Raw genomic sequence first — 15531 nt, forward strand, 5'->3', positions numbered from 1 at the left:
ATCTGAGAATTCGGAGGGCTATGTCGGACATGCGAACTCCCAGCAGTCTACAAGCCGGGGCCAGCCATTTCCTACGAAAGGCAACGTATGCAGGGCAGACAAATAAGACATGAGGGAGGTTTTCTATGGGTGCTTTGCAAGCTGGGTAGATGGTTGTTTCTTCATGTGACCAGCAACTGGTAAGTAATCTTAGTGGCAAGGTGCCAATGCAGAACTGGAAGAACAACTTCCTTTACCTTGCCACCGTAATTATGTCCCAGAAAGCCTCATATTTGCACGTCTCTTTTACGTTGGCAAAAACACATGATAGTGTAGAGTGAAGTGCAAACCCAGATCTTCAGAGTCTGCCATATGCCAATACAATTTTTTGAGGTCGCTTTTTGAAGGAAAGGAGGTAGTAGTTGGAGAATCCCAGAGTTCTATAAGCCCAAGCGAATAAAGTAGCCCCTTGATGTGTCCGAGCCAGGGGATACTATGAGAATGGTCAGCTTCTAAAATGACCTGCAGGGCTACAGTAAAGGAGGCAAGCTCTGGGGTAGTCCAAAGACGCAATCAGTACTGGTTTGGTATACGAGAGTTAAAAATCCTTCATTAAAACCCCTGTGGTTTGCTTTAGTTTTAGTGCTTGCAATATGTGATTTCCAAGACATTTTTCAGTTAACGTTAGGCCCAGGTAACTAAATGTGCCCACCTTTTCAAGTGGAGTACCCTCGAGAATAAACTTCCCTCTGAAGGATCTGTGGGGATTGAGTCATCAATTTCGTTTTAGAAGCATTGATTTCAAGTCCACGAGTGGAACAAAATCCCCCAAAGCACGTGAGGTGTTTCCGTAACCCGCTTGGGGTCTTGGATATCAGGAGTGTATCATCTGCAAAGAGTAAGACCAGAATTTTCTGTGTGCCTAATGATGGTGTGTCAGCCTTCACTCTGAGTAGAGAGGGGACGATATAATTGATCTACAAGGAGAAAAGGGTAGGGGCAAGGACACACCATTGCCGTACACCCCTTGACACCTGGATTCTGTTAGCTAGCTGCCCCTTGTCATCCCACCTGACACTTCCATAATTACCCTTGTGGAGCCGAATTAACAGTACAAGAATGTGCTTGGGGATATCCATTAGGGAAAAGACTTCCCACAGCTTGTTACGGAGTACTAGATCGAATGCGGATTTCAAATCCACAAAAGCAACATACAGGTTCCCTTTGCTAAAAAAAACTGTTTTCCAGCATAAAAGCAAAAATCGAAGGGCTTGCTCAATGGTAGACATTTTTTTTATGAAAACCTGCCTGGAGGGGACTAAGGATGTTGTGTTCAATCATCCAGTCTTGAATCTTGCCCAAGAGGCAGTGACAGAACACTTTCTGCATCCAATCTATTAAACTAATTGGCCTATAATTAGTGGGGAGAGCTCTGTCCACCCTTTTGAAAAATTGGAACAACAATGGCCCCCTTCCAGGACTAGGGGATTGGCACCCCAGGTGTTATTGCATTCGCTATGATGGCGCTATATCTTGACCAGATTGCAATGTTGGTTAAGAATAGGTCTGCTGGAACACCAACCAAGCCAGGTACCCTACCACGCTTTAGAGTACCTAAGGAATATGCTACATACGCTTGGGAGAACAGTTACAGCACTGGAAGAGTGGGTGTTAAAGTAATATTGGAACAAGGATCCTTAAGTTCAGAAGTTGTACTATCATGGTCATAAGAGTACAACCCACTAAAATGGTGTACCCAGTCCTTTGGGGCAATATTAGTTGTAATGTTCAATTTGCTGTTTTCTTAACCGCGCGCTGCCAAGGACCAGAACTCATTACAGTTCCTCTCCAAACAGTATCACTAAGTGCTGCCCACCACTTGTTATCTAGTTCACGCTTGGCTTTGCAGACAGCTGACTTGTAAGACTTTCTAGCTGAGAGAATGGCGTTTATATCCTTAGATTTAATAGCTTGGATTAGATAATTGTTTGATGACCGGCACTCTTTGTTAAACCAGCGATGCCTAACCTTAAGCCTCTTGCCATCAGGAGCTATATCTACTAAGAAGTGGGCCGCAACACCCTTGAAGCATGAGGTGTGAGTTAAGCTTATTTCCTCATTGGGGATTGCAGGACCCGCCTCTAAGCCCATCAATGTGGTCCTCAAGGTGGTGTTAGCGGCAGTGATAAGCACGGGTCGAGCCAGAACCTTATTCCACTTTAGGTGAAGTTTGTCATTAACCAGACTAATTCCCTCTGGTGCTACTACTGAGGTGTTAATCATGGACAAATGGTTACACAAAGCTGACATAGGGACTGAAAGAGGGTTATGATCGCTTTCAGATCTCTGAATAACTATCATGTCGATGACCAGGAGCCATAGTCTTATGTCAACAAGACAGAAATCAATTCTACTGGCATGGTTCATTTTGTTATATGTGTGACAACCCTTTGCATCTGATTTGATCCTGCCGTTATGCGCCCAGAGTCCAAATTCCATAGTCAATGATTTTACTTGGACAGCAACCGGCGTCCACCTTTTGATGGGCGGGATATTCAGGGCAGGGATAGACCATGCCCGATCTTCCTCGTGCGTGGACCCAAGATCATCCCAGTCAAGAGGTTCAAATGTGACATTGAAGTCACCTGCCACAATGATTTTATATTGCTGGGGACAGTTTTGCAAATATGCCTCCAGAGCACAGAGGGTTTTGGAGACCGGACCCCCATAACCCTTCTAGTGTAGATGTTAAAAATGACTGTGTCTGTCCCGAATGATAGGCGAAGACCTAACAGGTCGGGGAATCAATAGATAGCTGTGATATGCGCCAGTTTAGTGATGTTCTAGTCCAAATGGTTAAATCCCCGGAAAGCCTGCCCCTGATACTGGGCAAAGCAGGGATATAAAAATGTGAGGAGCCAGTTCGAAAGAGTAGATCGGTCGACTATATCTCCTGGAGAAGACATATATTATGTACCTCAATGAAGGAGGTAAAGGACGGGAGGTGGAGGATAGATCTCAAACCTGCCACCCTCCATGAGGCAAGTCGTACCCCAGCGATTGGAGGGACCGCCCTGTCCACTGGCGTGATATCTGAAGGTTTAGGTACCGGAGATTGGTTTCGCAGGTGGAGTTGGTTGAGGGGGTAGGGATCGTTATCACTATTGTCCAGCAGGTCCTGGGCTGAGTGGTGGTATCCATCTAGGGGAGCTGGCCTAACCCTAGATGAGGTGTTCTCATGCTTGGCTGTCTGTTCTTGGATTGGTAAGTGATGTTCCTGTGAGAGGGAGAGTACAATGTTATCACGGTTGTGCAATGGGTCATGGGCAGTCTGGTGGAATCTGCTAGGAAGAGGACAATGTGGTGACAATGTTGGGGGACATACAGCCAGACCAGGGACAGTTTTATGTAAGTTGGAGGGTAGTTCAACATGTGCTTCAGATGGTACATCAAGTCAACCATTCTCACTGAGAGCAGATAGATTACCTGCTGGACAATGAGTGGGGAAAGCCTCCTAGTGACCAGGTGGCCTAGGGTATTTGAACTTGATACAGGATTGCCCTGGAGCACTTATCCTTGCACCAAGGGCCACCAGGTTATCAACCATGCTCCTGTCCCTAAATGTCAATTTTAGCATGTCAAAGCGTGTGCCTGGATCAGGCCTTCTGACCGCATCAATTATATCCTCACATATTACACAGTAGCAGCCTCTTACGTGGCGAATCCAATGAATTGCATCATTTCTGATAGAATCTCCACCTTCCCTTTGTGCCAGTGGGTGTAGCTCGGGAACGCTGACCACTAGAACAGTGTTTTTAGATTAAAACCGGTCAATGGCGGGCTGTGCAGTACATTTAGGGACAGTGTTGCTTGTGAATTTGGGGATTTGGTAGCAGGCATCAGATGCCTTTCCTGCACCTAAGCTGTTGTGAGGAGCAGGCTGATAGGAATTCTTGATCTTGGCACCAGCTAAAGGTTGGCCAGCACAACTGGCTGCTGGCGATTTGGGCAGCTTCATCGAGGTACCTAATAGATTTGGCATTGGGCTACGGATATGATTCATGATGGCCGTGGCGTCTGAAGGAAAGAGCTGCTTGACTAGAGCAATTAAGGAATTAGCCATAGACTTTAGTTCTGACACCTCCTCTTTAAATCTTGTATGCTTAGGATGTGCTGTGCATTCATCTGGGCTGAATACACATTTACGTCTACTGACCCACCCACCCACCCTGATGCCTCAGTTGGGGTCGTCATGTGGGTCTGAGATATTTATTAAAGGGCTAAAGCGGTTTCTACACTGAAGAGAGTCACTAGGATCTAGTGGTGGCTCTTCGCTGATAATGAGGGAGCATGGGTAAGGACATTCCTACCCTCCCCCTGCCCTGGAGTGGCTGTGACCTGTTGGCCGCGTCTTATGAATATGTCAGCAATTTTCTTGTGACCCCTTCCTTACTAGGGAGCACTCGCCCCCAGTTTCGTTGGGGCCGTTATCTGGGGAAGAGGTTAACATTTCTTTGCATTCACCAAGAAGGTTGCAATTCTGTCCATAACACAGTTATTAGTTGCATGCTTATGTCTTTTCCGCTTAATTTTTAACAGCGCCCCTGCCCCACCCTCTTTCCTTTTACCCAAAGGACTGTAATTGGTGGATAAGTATTCTATAGACAGTTCAATGATACAACCTGTAGGAGGATACAATAATAAAAACAAGAATCAATGATTCCTACTAGGAGTTAAATGTTAGGGGAGTGGCCCAGCCTCCTCTGGGCTCCGACAGGCCCACCCTTGGCCCAGGCACGGCTCATGCCCTTTATAGTGCTCATTGGTCTGATCAAGTGGATGCAGGTGCTGGTGAAAGTGGCCGCCTCTTGGGGCCTCCAAGCAGTCTGGGATATGTAGTCCCTTGTTAAAGTTTCTAGTGCGTCCAGTAATTCAATGCTATAACACAACACCAGTGAGTAACAGAACATGTTAACTGCTGTTGCTAGTCAAAATAATTCCAGACTGCACTAGCAAGGCTCTTGAAATAGCCTGTCAGAGCAGCTCTAGAAAGCAGGAAGCAAAGCTACTGGATGGGAAGAAAAGCAAAGCATAGAGAGTAGTGGTGGGCGTGGGTGGCAGGAAACCACGTATTATATTTTAAATTAGGACAGGCCACGTTATGTATGGCCTCTCCATTACTCCTGTGTAGCTGCTGAATGCAGGGGAAGGTGACTTGGGGCTCCTATATAACCTAACATTATAGATGGGTAAAAAGTGGATTACAGAGATGTTTTTTTTACCTTGAGGTTAAGAGTGACAACATCTACATTCTAGTTGTCTATTTGATGTCACTCAGTACTCCTAGGTGAAAAACATACCTGCAACTCACTGGTACCCATCAATAATTTTATATGTTATGTATGGAACTTCTATTGTTTACATCAGTTTCTTAATCTGGTAACTCACTGCTAAGTTACAGCAACAGTTGATAACACAACTTGATACCCACTGTTGGTATGTCAGAAAGGCCTTCCAGGTCAGGCTGTCAGAGCTCTCTGAGAACCTGTCAGTGCAGCTCTACTTATCTGCATTGACTGAAAGCAGAACGCACAGCTTGGAGGGTGGGGGGTGGGAGGTGTTGAATGGAACTCAGGGAAACTGATGGGGCTGGTAAAGAATGGCAGATAAGGTATTTATTTTTCACATGTAGGTCAAGGAGAAAAGGGCATGTTATGTACAGCTCCCCCATTACTCCTGTCCAGCAGTTGAAGGCTGATGATTTTGGGAACTATACATATCATAAATTTAGAAATGGATAAAAATTGAATTACAGGCATGTTTTTCAACTGGGGTTCTGAATGATCTCTGCTTTTAAAGACTAAATATTTGACTTTTGACAACATCTACTTAATACATTTGTGAAGAAGCAAAAGAGGAGACAATTTAGCTCATTCAAATTTTACACTTGAAACCGAAAACCGCACATCACAAACACCTCTACGAGAACCAAGTTTACTACGACATTCAGTAACATTTTATTCATACCTGAGGGGTGGCCTGGAAAGGGAAACAGGGAGCTTTCCTTTTACCCAATGTGCCACATCACCTGTTGTGAGAGCAGAGGCAGAGAAGTATTTCTTTGATTCAAGGCTCACTCAACACCAAGACCAGAACCTATCTATTTTGTGGCTCTGCCACTGCCACAACAGACCTTTTTCACAGACTCAAGTGCACATGAACTCACTCAGCCCCTTCTACCCTTATCCCCAGACAATCGTAGCTGAGCTATATTATGCTGCAGCAGACGTACTAGCAAAAATCCACCCAAATTCAATCACCTAAAATCAAAGCAAAAGTAAGGAGAGGGGGAAGGCAAAGTAGCTATGTCTGGGCAAACGAAAACTTTTCCTAAATAGAGGACACTGCTGGGGCTGATGAGTCTGTAGATAGGTATAGGAGTCAGTATAAGGTAATTTTAAGCATCCTTGATACCTTGATTCTCTGAATAATGGGCATTTGAGATTACTGTTACTGTACATGGGTGCCTGGGCAACTGGGCCTGTGTCTGGAAGTATGATGCTAGTGTTTGGGACATGAAGTGCTTCCTTGGCATAGGATGGAATTACCTGGATACAATATGATGCACCTCGATGCTGGATACATTGTGCCTTTGTAGTTTGGCTTCTAAGAATATTGGCTGTATTATGACACAATGTATGATGGCTGCAATCAAACATATATGCCAAATAGATCACAGCTGTATCCAGGACATTTCACTCCACAATTCATTATGGGTGGTAACCAAAACAGACTGATCAGTCAGTTATTTATTTCAGTTTTTACTTGAGTAACATAACTTTGCCTAGTGTCAAAAAGTATCAAAGAACACTTGACATCACTCTTTTGTTACATTATTGGAGTCAACGATTATGTGGTCAATTTATGTGATGTCCAAGGGCATAATATGCTATTTCCAATATGCCTGGCAATTTGGTGAATCAATCATTTTACTATTTAACACTGTATTATATTTGGTAAAAATGTTTATGCAGATCCTCATTTTTCCCCCTCATATTTATTTTGTTTAGTTTTTGTTATTACATAAATTGAGAGCATAGAAAAACCAAACAATGTTTTGAGCATGTCACATGTCTTTGAAAAAATGTAGTATGTTTCTAGTGGTTTGATTTTAAAGGAACATAAGGAGGCAGTCTTTTTATGCAAATTAGCCTGTTTTTACTATCTCGCTACAGCAATATACAAATAAAGTAGCACCAATCATAGAATATAAGGGTATTGCAAGTCACCTCGGATTTCTGTGACCATATACAGGTAAGAGGCCACAAGTAGTAAATCCAGAGTCTTAAGACATTAAAAAGCATGGGAATAAAATTATTCATGATAGTATGACCTGTCTGTGTCAGCAGTCAACCAACAATATGAATACAAAACTATCTGCACAGTTAATGCGATACGAACCCATGCATGAGCAGCTCATAAGAACTGTGGAAAGGACCACAGTAATGAAAGATAAAGACAATGAAAAGATGGGGAAAACGCTACCCATGACAGAAGGACAATTTTGACAAATGACCCAATGAAGATAAATGTATTTGCTCTTATATCCAGACCTGAACTGCTTGTGCGACAGTTTTGTAAAAGGGAGCAGCAGGCCTTGCCATTGAGCAGAGCCTCTGTCATATAAAGGTATACTCTAACCAGACCTACCCCACAAACACAGAGCATGTACTTCTCCTGTGGAAAAAGCCTAAAAATGCTCACTTATGAAAGATGTTGAAGATAACAGTAGCAACCATTAGCATCTAAGCAGTCTTTTCCCTCGGACAATTAACTAGAGATAATACAAATACATTTAGGATATCCCCAATATATATACTGACATCGGGGGAAAATAAACGATTATGCAGCGACAAAAGAAAATTTATATATTTAGATATTAGGAAACCACAGAGTAATTAGTCAGACAATACTGATATAGCAGAATGGTACCTAAAGTGGGTATCATATTGCTTAGGAGTATCATACGGCTGAATAAGATAGTAGGTAAACAAAAGACTCAATTGTCTAACGAAGACCAATGATAGTACATGACCCTACTATATGAACGGAAACCCATCTACCAAAGATCTAGAAAGGTCTCCATATTTAAACCACAAAATGTAAAAGATTCTGTAAGAAAAAGAATAAGACTGATTTTGTATATTCCCTCGAAAGACAACACTTCACAAAATGTGAGCATAAAGCACAAACAACTAGAGGTAGTCAAATGATGAAAACAGTTGTCCCCTAGAAGAGCAACAATCTTTTAATAAGGAAATAAAAGTCTTCAACCACAAGTAGACGTAATTTGGCAACACCTATTGCTCTCATGTACTATGAACATTAACATCTTCAAAGAACAGAAGAGTACCCCATAAGAGGGTAAATCCCTTAAGAAAAGAAGGAAATCTTAAATAATAATGCAGACGCATCAGAACAACTCTGACAGAGTGAAGATTTTTAATTACTCTGTACACATGAGTGACTGGACTCATCCAAGAGCCTACATCTCAATGGAGAACCATGATAATGTGACAAGGCTGGGACATTAAAAGAATAATGTTCAAAGGACATGTCGAAAATATACAAATCTTTAGATAAAGGTGCAGAATGTACACCAACCTGTGACAGCTAGGCAAGTAAACCTTTAAGACCAAAACAAATAAAGTCTCAAAGCCCACAGATCGTTACCGTCGGGTTTATAATGAATCAAGTCTAGCAAAAGTAGAAAACGTTTTACCACTGAATATCAGAAGTATATGGCAAACACACCTGAACAAACAATGTAGACAAAAGCTACCTTGTTTGAAAGTAAAAGAAGGACTTAGTATAAAGTATTAGTGTAGTATAGTTTCTTCATTGGGATATTATTCTATTAACATAAAGGAGAACAAGAAACTCTTCTTAGAAATCATGATTCATAGGAGGATTCTATAAAATACCTCTTATAACAGAAAGAAGATAATATACCGATACTCCCAGGGAGTTGCTAATAGTAGAAGGGATACAAAATTTTATTATTTTATGTATATAAATGTGCATCAGGCATACAAAACCCAATACTCCACCTACAGTAAGGCACATACCATGAAGGTATTACTTCTTGAGTGCAAGCTTTTCTTCGGAGTAAAGGAAACGATATCACCCTTATATCAGGTATTGTTAAGTATCAAAAGAAACAAACGGCTAAAAGCCTGACCTAGACCAACAATGTGGAAAGCCACCACTTCTACACCAAGTAATAACAATATTGAAAGTAGCCTTGTAATATCAGGCATGAAAACCTCCATAGGGTCCAAGGGTAATACATACCCCAATAATCTACCCTTGACAATTTAAGGAAAAATAATACCTGCCGAAAGCAGAAACACCCACCGGGTGCCACCATTAGGTGGAACAGACACAGAACTGAAAAAGCCTCATGGCACTGCCAAAGCATGGCTCTTCTGTGAAAAGTAAAGACAAATAACTCTCTACAAACCAGTACAGGAGGTATTCACTAGGCCAAAGGATAGAGAGGAACCAAACTAATTTGCTGTTCCACTCCTAATATCACGAAAACGCCTTCAAGTAGAGTCAACCTGTGCATAAACTAAATGGGCATCATCAAAAGGCATGTCAATCAACCTGGCCTGAACTGCCTTAGAATATCTGGAGGTATGTAATCAGCACGGTGATGAAGTGCAACTGAAGAAGCCGTAGCCCGACCCGCTGAATCAATAGTATCCATACAACAGCTAATCATTTGTTTAGTTGCTTGTTGGACATCTTGAATCATAAGGGCAGGAGTGTACCTGATATTATCCAAAAGCGTAGGCAAGATGCTTGCCAATGAGTCTCATAATGAATGTGAGAAATGGCCAAGAAAGCAAGATGCATTAATAGAGCGTAAAGCAGAACTTGGAGGAAAAAATATGTCTGTCACAAAGATTTAGACTCCTGGAATCTCTATCAGATTGGACATGTGGGAGAGACTCAATATCATGGGAGGCCAAAGCAGCCTGTACCACCAAACTTCGATGAGTAGGATGTCTTAGGAGACAAGTAGGCTCACCAGGATCAGGTCGATGCCTGTGAAATGTAGCCTGATCAACACAGGCCCCTGTATCAGCCTTAGCCTAAGCCCCCCAACAACATTCCATGTAGGGCTTCACTGTAAGGAAGCACTGGTTAACCCCCTGTTTGGCCTTGGAGGACATCAATAAGAGGACCAAAAGTTAATTCCACTGGAAAAAAAGTGTTATATCCAAAACTACAGCAACTCTTCCCAGCATGTCAGCAAAAGAGGAACTGCTTCCATAGCAAGGCCAGGGGGAGAAAGTAGGACTGAGGCTGGGAAAGAGCCCAAAGCCAATAGCTGCAGCCAGATCAGCCAGCCAGCTACCCTCTCTCTCTGAGGCTGATGAATAACTATACCCTCCAACTCTCACCATGTCTCTCAGAACAATAAACAGAGGTGACTCCACAGAATGTGGGGGAGGTCAGAGATAACCGGTATGACTGGTGCCGTATCCAACGAGAAGATGATTCCTGGATGTCAATTGCAACTTCAGACAGGGAGCGACTCAACATCAGTCCTTGCCACCAGCAGGGCGCCGGAGTCAGCTGATTGGATACAGGCACTGACGGAGGAAACACTGAAGGGCTGTGCACCAGCACTGCAATGACTACATCAATTGAAGTGGAAGGCCTAACTGAAGTAGAGGGCCAACCGTAGACACACGAAGACATGGACAGGAAAAAGCACATTGTTCCACCAACAACAAGGTCGCAGTAGGCCGAAAATGGTCTGATAAATTGTTACCGGATCCGCATTGCAATTGCAGTGTAAAAAACAAAAAAAAACAAAAAAGAAAAAAAAGGAACGGACGTTGGTGCACCAGCGAGGGGGTTATATGGACTCCGCTGATGTCACATCCAGTGGACGACATCTATACAGAGTCGCACAACACCCTCTTCTGATGTCCAGATGTGCTATGGAAAAAAGTTTCCTGATCCAGGCTTGCGCCTGAGGAAGATTCTAAAGTAAGAAAGCAGCAGCTAAACGTCTATCAGATTACTGGTTTATGCATATGCTCAAACTGTGTTTTTATACGGTCCTTTTTTGCCATGCATGAACTGTAATGTTTGCCATACCTGTGCAAATCTACTCATTACAAATTAAAATGCAGGTATATTAGAGAATAAAGAATACCCACCTTCTTTTCTTTATGTTGTGTTGAGTTTTAGCCTTCTAATCAGCATTGGTAAATTCACAAACTACGACAGAAAAGGGTACTTAACGTTCAACATTTAAGACCTTATGTTCCAAAGTATAAGGTTTCAGTACTATGAAAAAGTAAAATCTTGTAAGACCATATTAATCATCAAACGTAAGAAAATATTTGTGAATTCTTAGGCTTTTGATACAGAAAGAAAGTAAAATATATGGTTAAATGACTGAAGTACAAGTAAAGTGTAAATTATCATTCACCTATTGCTGCATTTGTACCACCAACGTTTATATCATTTTCCTCATCAAATTCTATCCGAACTCCCTTTCCATTGCCTGCAGACACACCACAGCCTCCACTTCGACAGAGAGAGATGGGAACAACTCCATACACATATGCCAACATAATAGGAACACCAATACCTAAAAAATAAACAATGTATTGAATAAACATGCTACAGTGCTATATAAAACATTAACATTTTGCTGCTGTTCTTGTATATTGATGTCCACAATTATACTTTAAACAGATAACACATAAATATACCCCCAAAATAAAATTTCTGCAAGTGGGTGCGCAACATTATAGAACATTTTTCTAAAGAGTCAAACAGAGTAGGAAAAGTTAGTAAGACAGGGCACCTTTACCAAACATTCAACACAGGAAAAGGCTAAGAAGTGTTGCATCTGGATCCCTCCTGGGATCTTTGCCTTTAAGTATTTGTCCGATTGACATTACTAAGAAATGCTATAATTAATCAGGATAAAAATGTCTTTAAGCATTAAAAAATGCTTGAATAAAGTCACCAAGTTTCTTTATTGATATAGTTGCATGCTCAAACTATCAAGGACTGACTCATTTACAATTAGATTTAAAAAACATCATTTTATCAGATCATGGACATTTTAGCATTTTAAGATTTTAGTACTGGTGATTTGCTATCAGAGGGATAGGGAGGTGGGTGGGCAGAGTGTTTGCAAGAGAAAGAGATGACAAAGGAATACCTACAAACAAGTAGCAGTAGCATTCTGGTCCACTCTGACTGTTCTCTAACACGTAGAATATAGAACATGCCGTTCAGTATCCTTCGTTTCAAAGGAATTATGAAAGGCCCATCCTTTAAAGGGTTTCTTGGTTCAGAAGAGGGGGGAGCTATCGATTGGATAAATGTAATCAAAGTATAGCATCATGGAAGAATGTTTGAGATTATTGGACGATTTCAAATCCCAGAGTGTATTCCCTCAAAGGTTTCTATCATGGACCGTGGTGGTGGTGTAAGTGAGATTCCAGGAGGTTCTCTGAGTGTGTTGCTGTAACTGGATGCCACATGTATGAGTGTTTGCATGGTAAAAAATAGTGAGAGAGAGAGTAGCCTTCCCAGGTCCTGTCCTCGAAATAAATATGAAATCGGATTTAAGCTCAATAATATAATGCTGCAGCAAATCAGATAAGGCAATGGACCTATAAGTTCTTAGAGGATAAATGAGCAGCAGTAGTTTGACAGTAGTGAAGGTGGTCATCTGAAGAACAACAGTAAGTTCTGTGTAAGTGAACGAATGATACTCCAAGCACAGACGTTCCCAATACTTTACCAACAGACTGATAAGGTTTGGCTATTAAGCCCTGGAGAATGCCATACACCTCTTCGTAGGCTCATTAGGATTGGCAGAAACACATTGAACCCAATGTCACACACTGGATGAATTCACATCCCTTTTCAGTTTTAATGTGCTCCATGGGAACATTTAATAAAACATGAGTTATGTCCACAGTTAGGATATTTTAATTTTCTTTTTACATTCTTTTTATTTACACTTTGTCCACCCTCACCAACACCATACAGAGCACGCTGGTGTACCCTCTGATACACAACACTTAAGTGTTCCTCCTTTTTTGGAAGAGCTGAAGCCCACACAACTACCATATGTTCTAGTGGTTTGAGGAGGAGCCCTTTAATGAAGCATGCCACACACAAGTGGCTGAGGGGTTTCATCCTTAAACCAAAAACGTTTTCATTTTCAAATCTTCCCTTCCTTTCCTTTCAAAGAGACTTACAACCTTAAAGCACAACAGATTAGTCTGTCGCTTTGTGTAGACCCCCACGTCAATTTGGTGCTTCACCTGTGTTGGGAGTGAAGTACCTTGTCTTTAAATGCTCCCTCCTGGCCCAGTGTGTGAAAATTTAAGTTAGGTTGCCATGAAAGGCATACAGGATGTGCACAAATGCTATGGCATCTCAAACATTTGTTCACCACATCTATACTATTGGCAATGTAAGTGGCTTCAACAAAGTGGTAATCAGAAGCTGGGCAGCTGAGTAGACTCTGTTGCGCTAAAAGATTTGAGAACATTCATGCTTTAAGCATAATTCATTCCTTTCAAAGAGACTTAAACTTAGGAAGCTAGACTAATTAGTCCGTTGCTTCATTTTCAAGTTGTTCAAATCGTACTCCCTTACATTTACCTTAAGAATTAGGCTCTTCACTACTCTGTGACCAAATCATTCACTTTGAATTTACTCTTTGATAGTGTTCTATCATGTATTCCTAGAGTAAAAACAGTCTCCAAAACTGTACTGCACTGTCCACATCTGCTGTAATGAGTTCTGCCATTATTACTGTGTTCCCATTAAATGTCACTAATCCCAACTATGGTCAGGTCCACCCTGGACTATTGAAACCTCTTAATCAACGAGGATAGGAGCATCTTCAAACAGGCCTTTAGACTTTTCAACCAAATGATCTGCTCCACCTTTACACCTCATACATGGACCACATAGATAAAAGAGCAGCTGCCTCAAACCCAATTCCGACAAGACGGATATCCTCATCTTCGTCTCCACCCCCTCCGCATGGGATGACTCCCGGTGGCCTGCCACTCTCGGAACCACTCCGACTCCCACCCACCAAGCATGCAGCCTAGGCTTCAAGTTGGACCCTTCACTATCCATGACCCAGCAAGTCAATGCCATCTCCTCCACCTGCTTCAACACCCCCCGCATGCTCCGAAAGATCTACAAATGGATACCCACTGCAGCCAGAATAACAGTCACCCAAGCCCTCGTAAGCAGCAAGCTGGACTAAGGCAATGCCCTCTATGCAGGAACCACAGCCAAACTCCAGAAGAGGCTGCAACGCATCCAGAACACCTCTGCACACCTCATCCTGGACATCCCCCGCCACTGCTGCATCACAGACCACCTAAAAAAAACCTGCAATGGCTCCCAGTCAACAAGAGGATCACCTTCAAACTCCTCACCCATGCTCACAAAGCTCTGCACAACACCGGACCAGAATACCTCAACAGACGACTCTCCTTCTACACCCCGACCCAGCATCTCTGCTACGCCGACCTCGCAACCATCCCACGCGTCCGCAGAACTACAACCGGCAGTAGATCATTCTTGCACCGCGCCGCCAAAATGTGGAACACACTTCCCACCCACCTGCGCCAGACCAAATACCTCCTTACCTTCAAGAAACGTCTCAAGACCTGGCTGTTCGAGCAGTAGCAGCACCTCCCCCTCTCCACTCCCCCCCCCCCCCAACTCCATCTCCCCCCCACTCCTCAGTGCCTTGAGACCCTCACGGGTGAGTAGTGTGCTTTACAAATTCCTGATTAAATCACTCACCTCCCTAAAATTTCTGTCCCAAAAATCCCAGAGGTCAAAACTACACATGCAAAATATTCTCATTGTAACTTTCTAGACACTATTTATAATTTCTTTGATAAAAATACACCCCTAATGTGTTCACTTACTGCAGTATCCTATGTAGGAATTGCTTTTAGTTTTACATATCTGGTTCTATCAAAATAGTGTTCAGGTGTGCCCCACATTTGTCATAAAATGATTCCCAGGCTGAGAACATAGGTGAATGAAGAAGCAGATCGCTAAGCCACTAGCTTGGTCTCCCGATGAAGACATTTCTCAAAATTACTATTCATAGCATGTACTGGCAGCAGATAAACATGCTATGCTTACTCCTGCCATCTAGTATTGTGATCAGACTCTACAACAGCTTGTTTTTCTCAAAGAAACCTTTTCTTGCCAATGTGATATCTAGTCTCCTCCTCAAGAGAATTAGCATGCTCAACGGCTGCATGAGTGTCTGAGTGCCTCTGTGAGTATGTCCATGACTGTTTGGCACACTCATCCACCTACTCAATGTATTTTCTTTTAGTTTTTTTCCAATATTTGCTAATTTGCAGAGTTGCTAACAAGGGGCCCACGTTGGGCGTCATGGCGTATTGGCGAATATCCACGTTGTGGGAAAAAAAACACCTTCCAGTTTTTAAA

General features: G+C 42.5%; 1 protein-coding gene across 2 annotated transcripts in view; it reads right to left on the reverse strand.

Annotated features, from left to right (window-relative positions):
• Positions 1–15531, reverse strand: part of RNF19A (ring finger protein 19A, RBR E3 ubiquitin protein ligase) — a 482643-nt gene that overhangs the window by 98085 nt on the left and 369027 nt on the right. For both annotated transcript variants that reach the window (XM_069220555.1, XM_069220556.1), the window contains one exon: positions 11495–11656. In XM_069220555.1, the coding sequence (XP_069076656.1) occupies positions 11495–11656 (162 nt within the window). The remainder of the gene's footprint in view (positions 1–11494; positions 11657–15531) is intronic.

This window comes from Pleurodeles waltl, chromosome 2_2, assembly GCF_031143425.1.
Source record: "Pleurodeles waltl isolate 20211129_DDA chromosome 2_2, aPleWal1.hap1.20221129, whole genome shotgun sequence".
Classification (NCBI taxonomy): Eukaryota; Metazoa; Chordata; class Amphibia; order Caudata; family Salamandridae; genus Pleurodeles; species Pleurodeles waltl.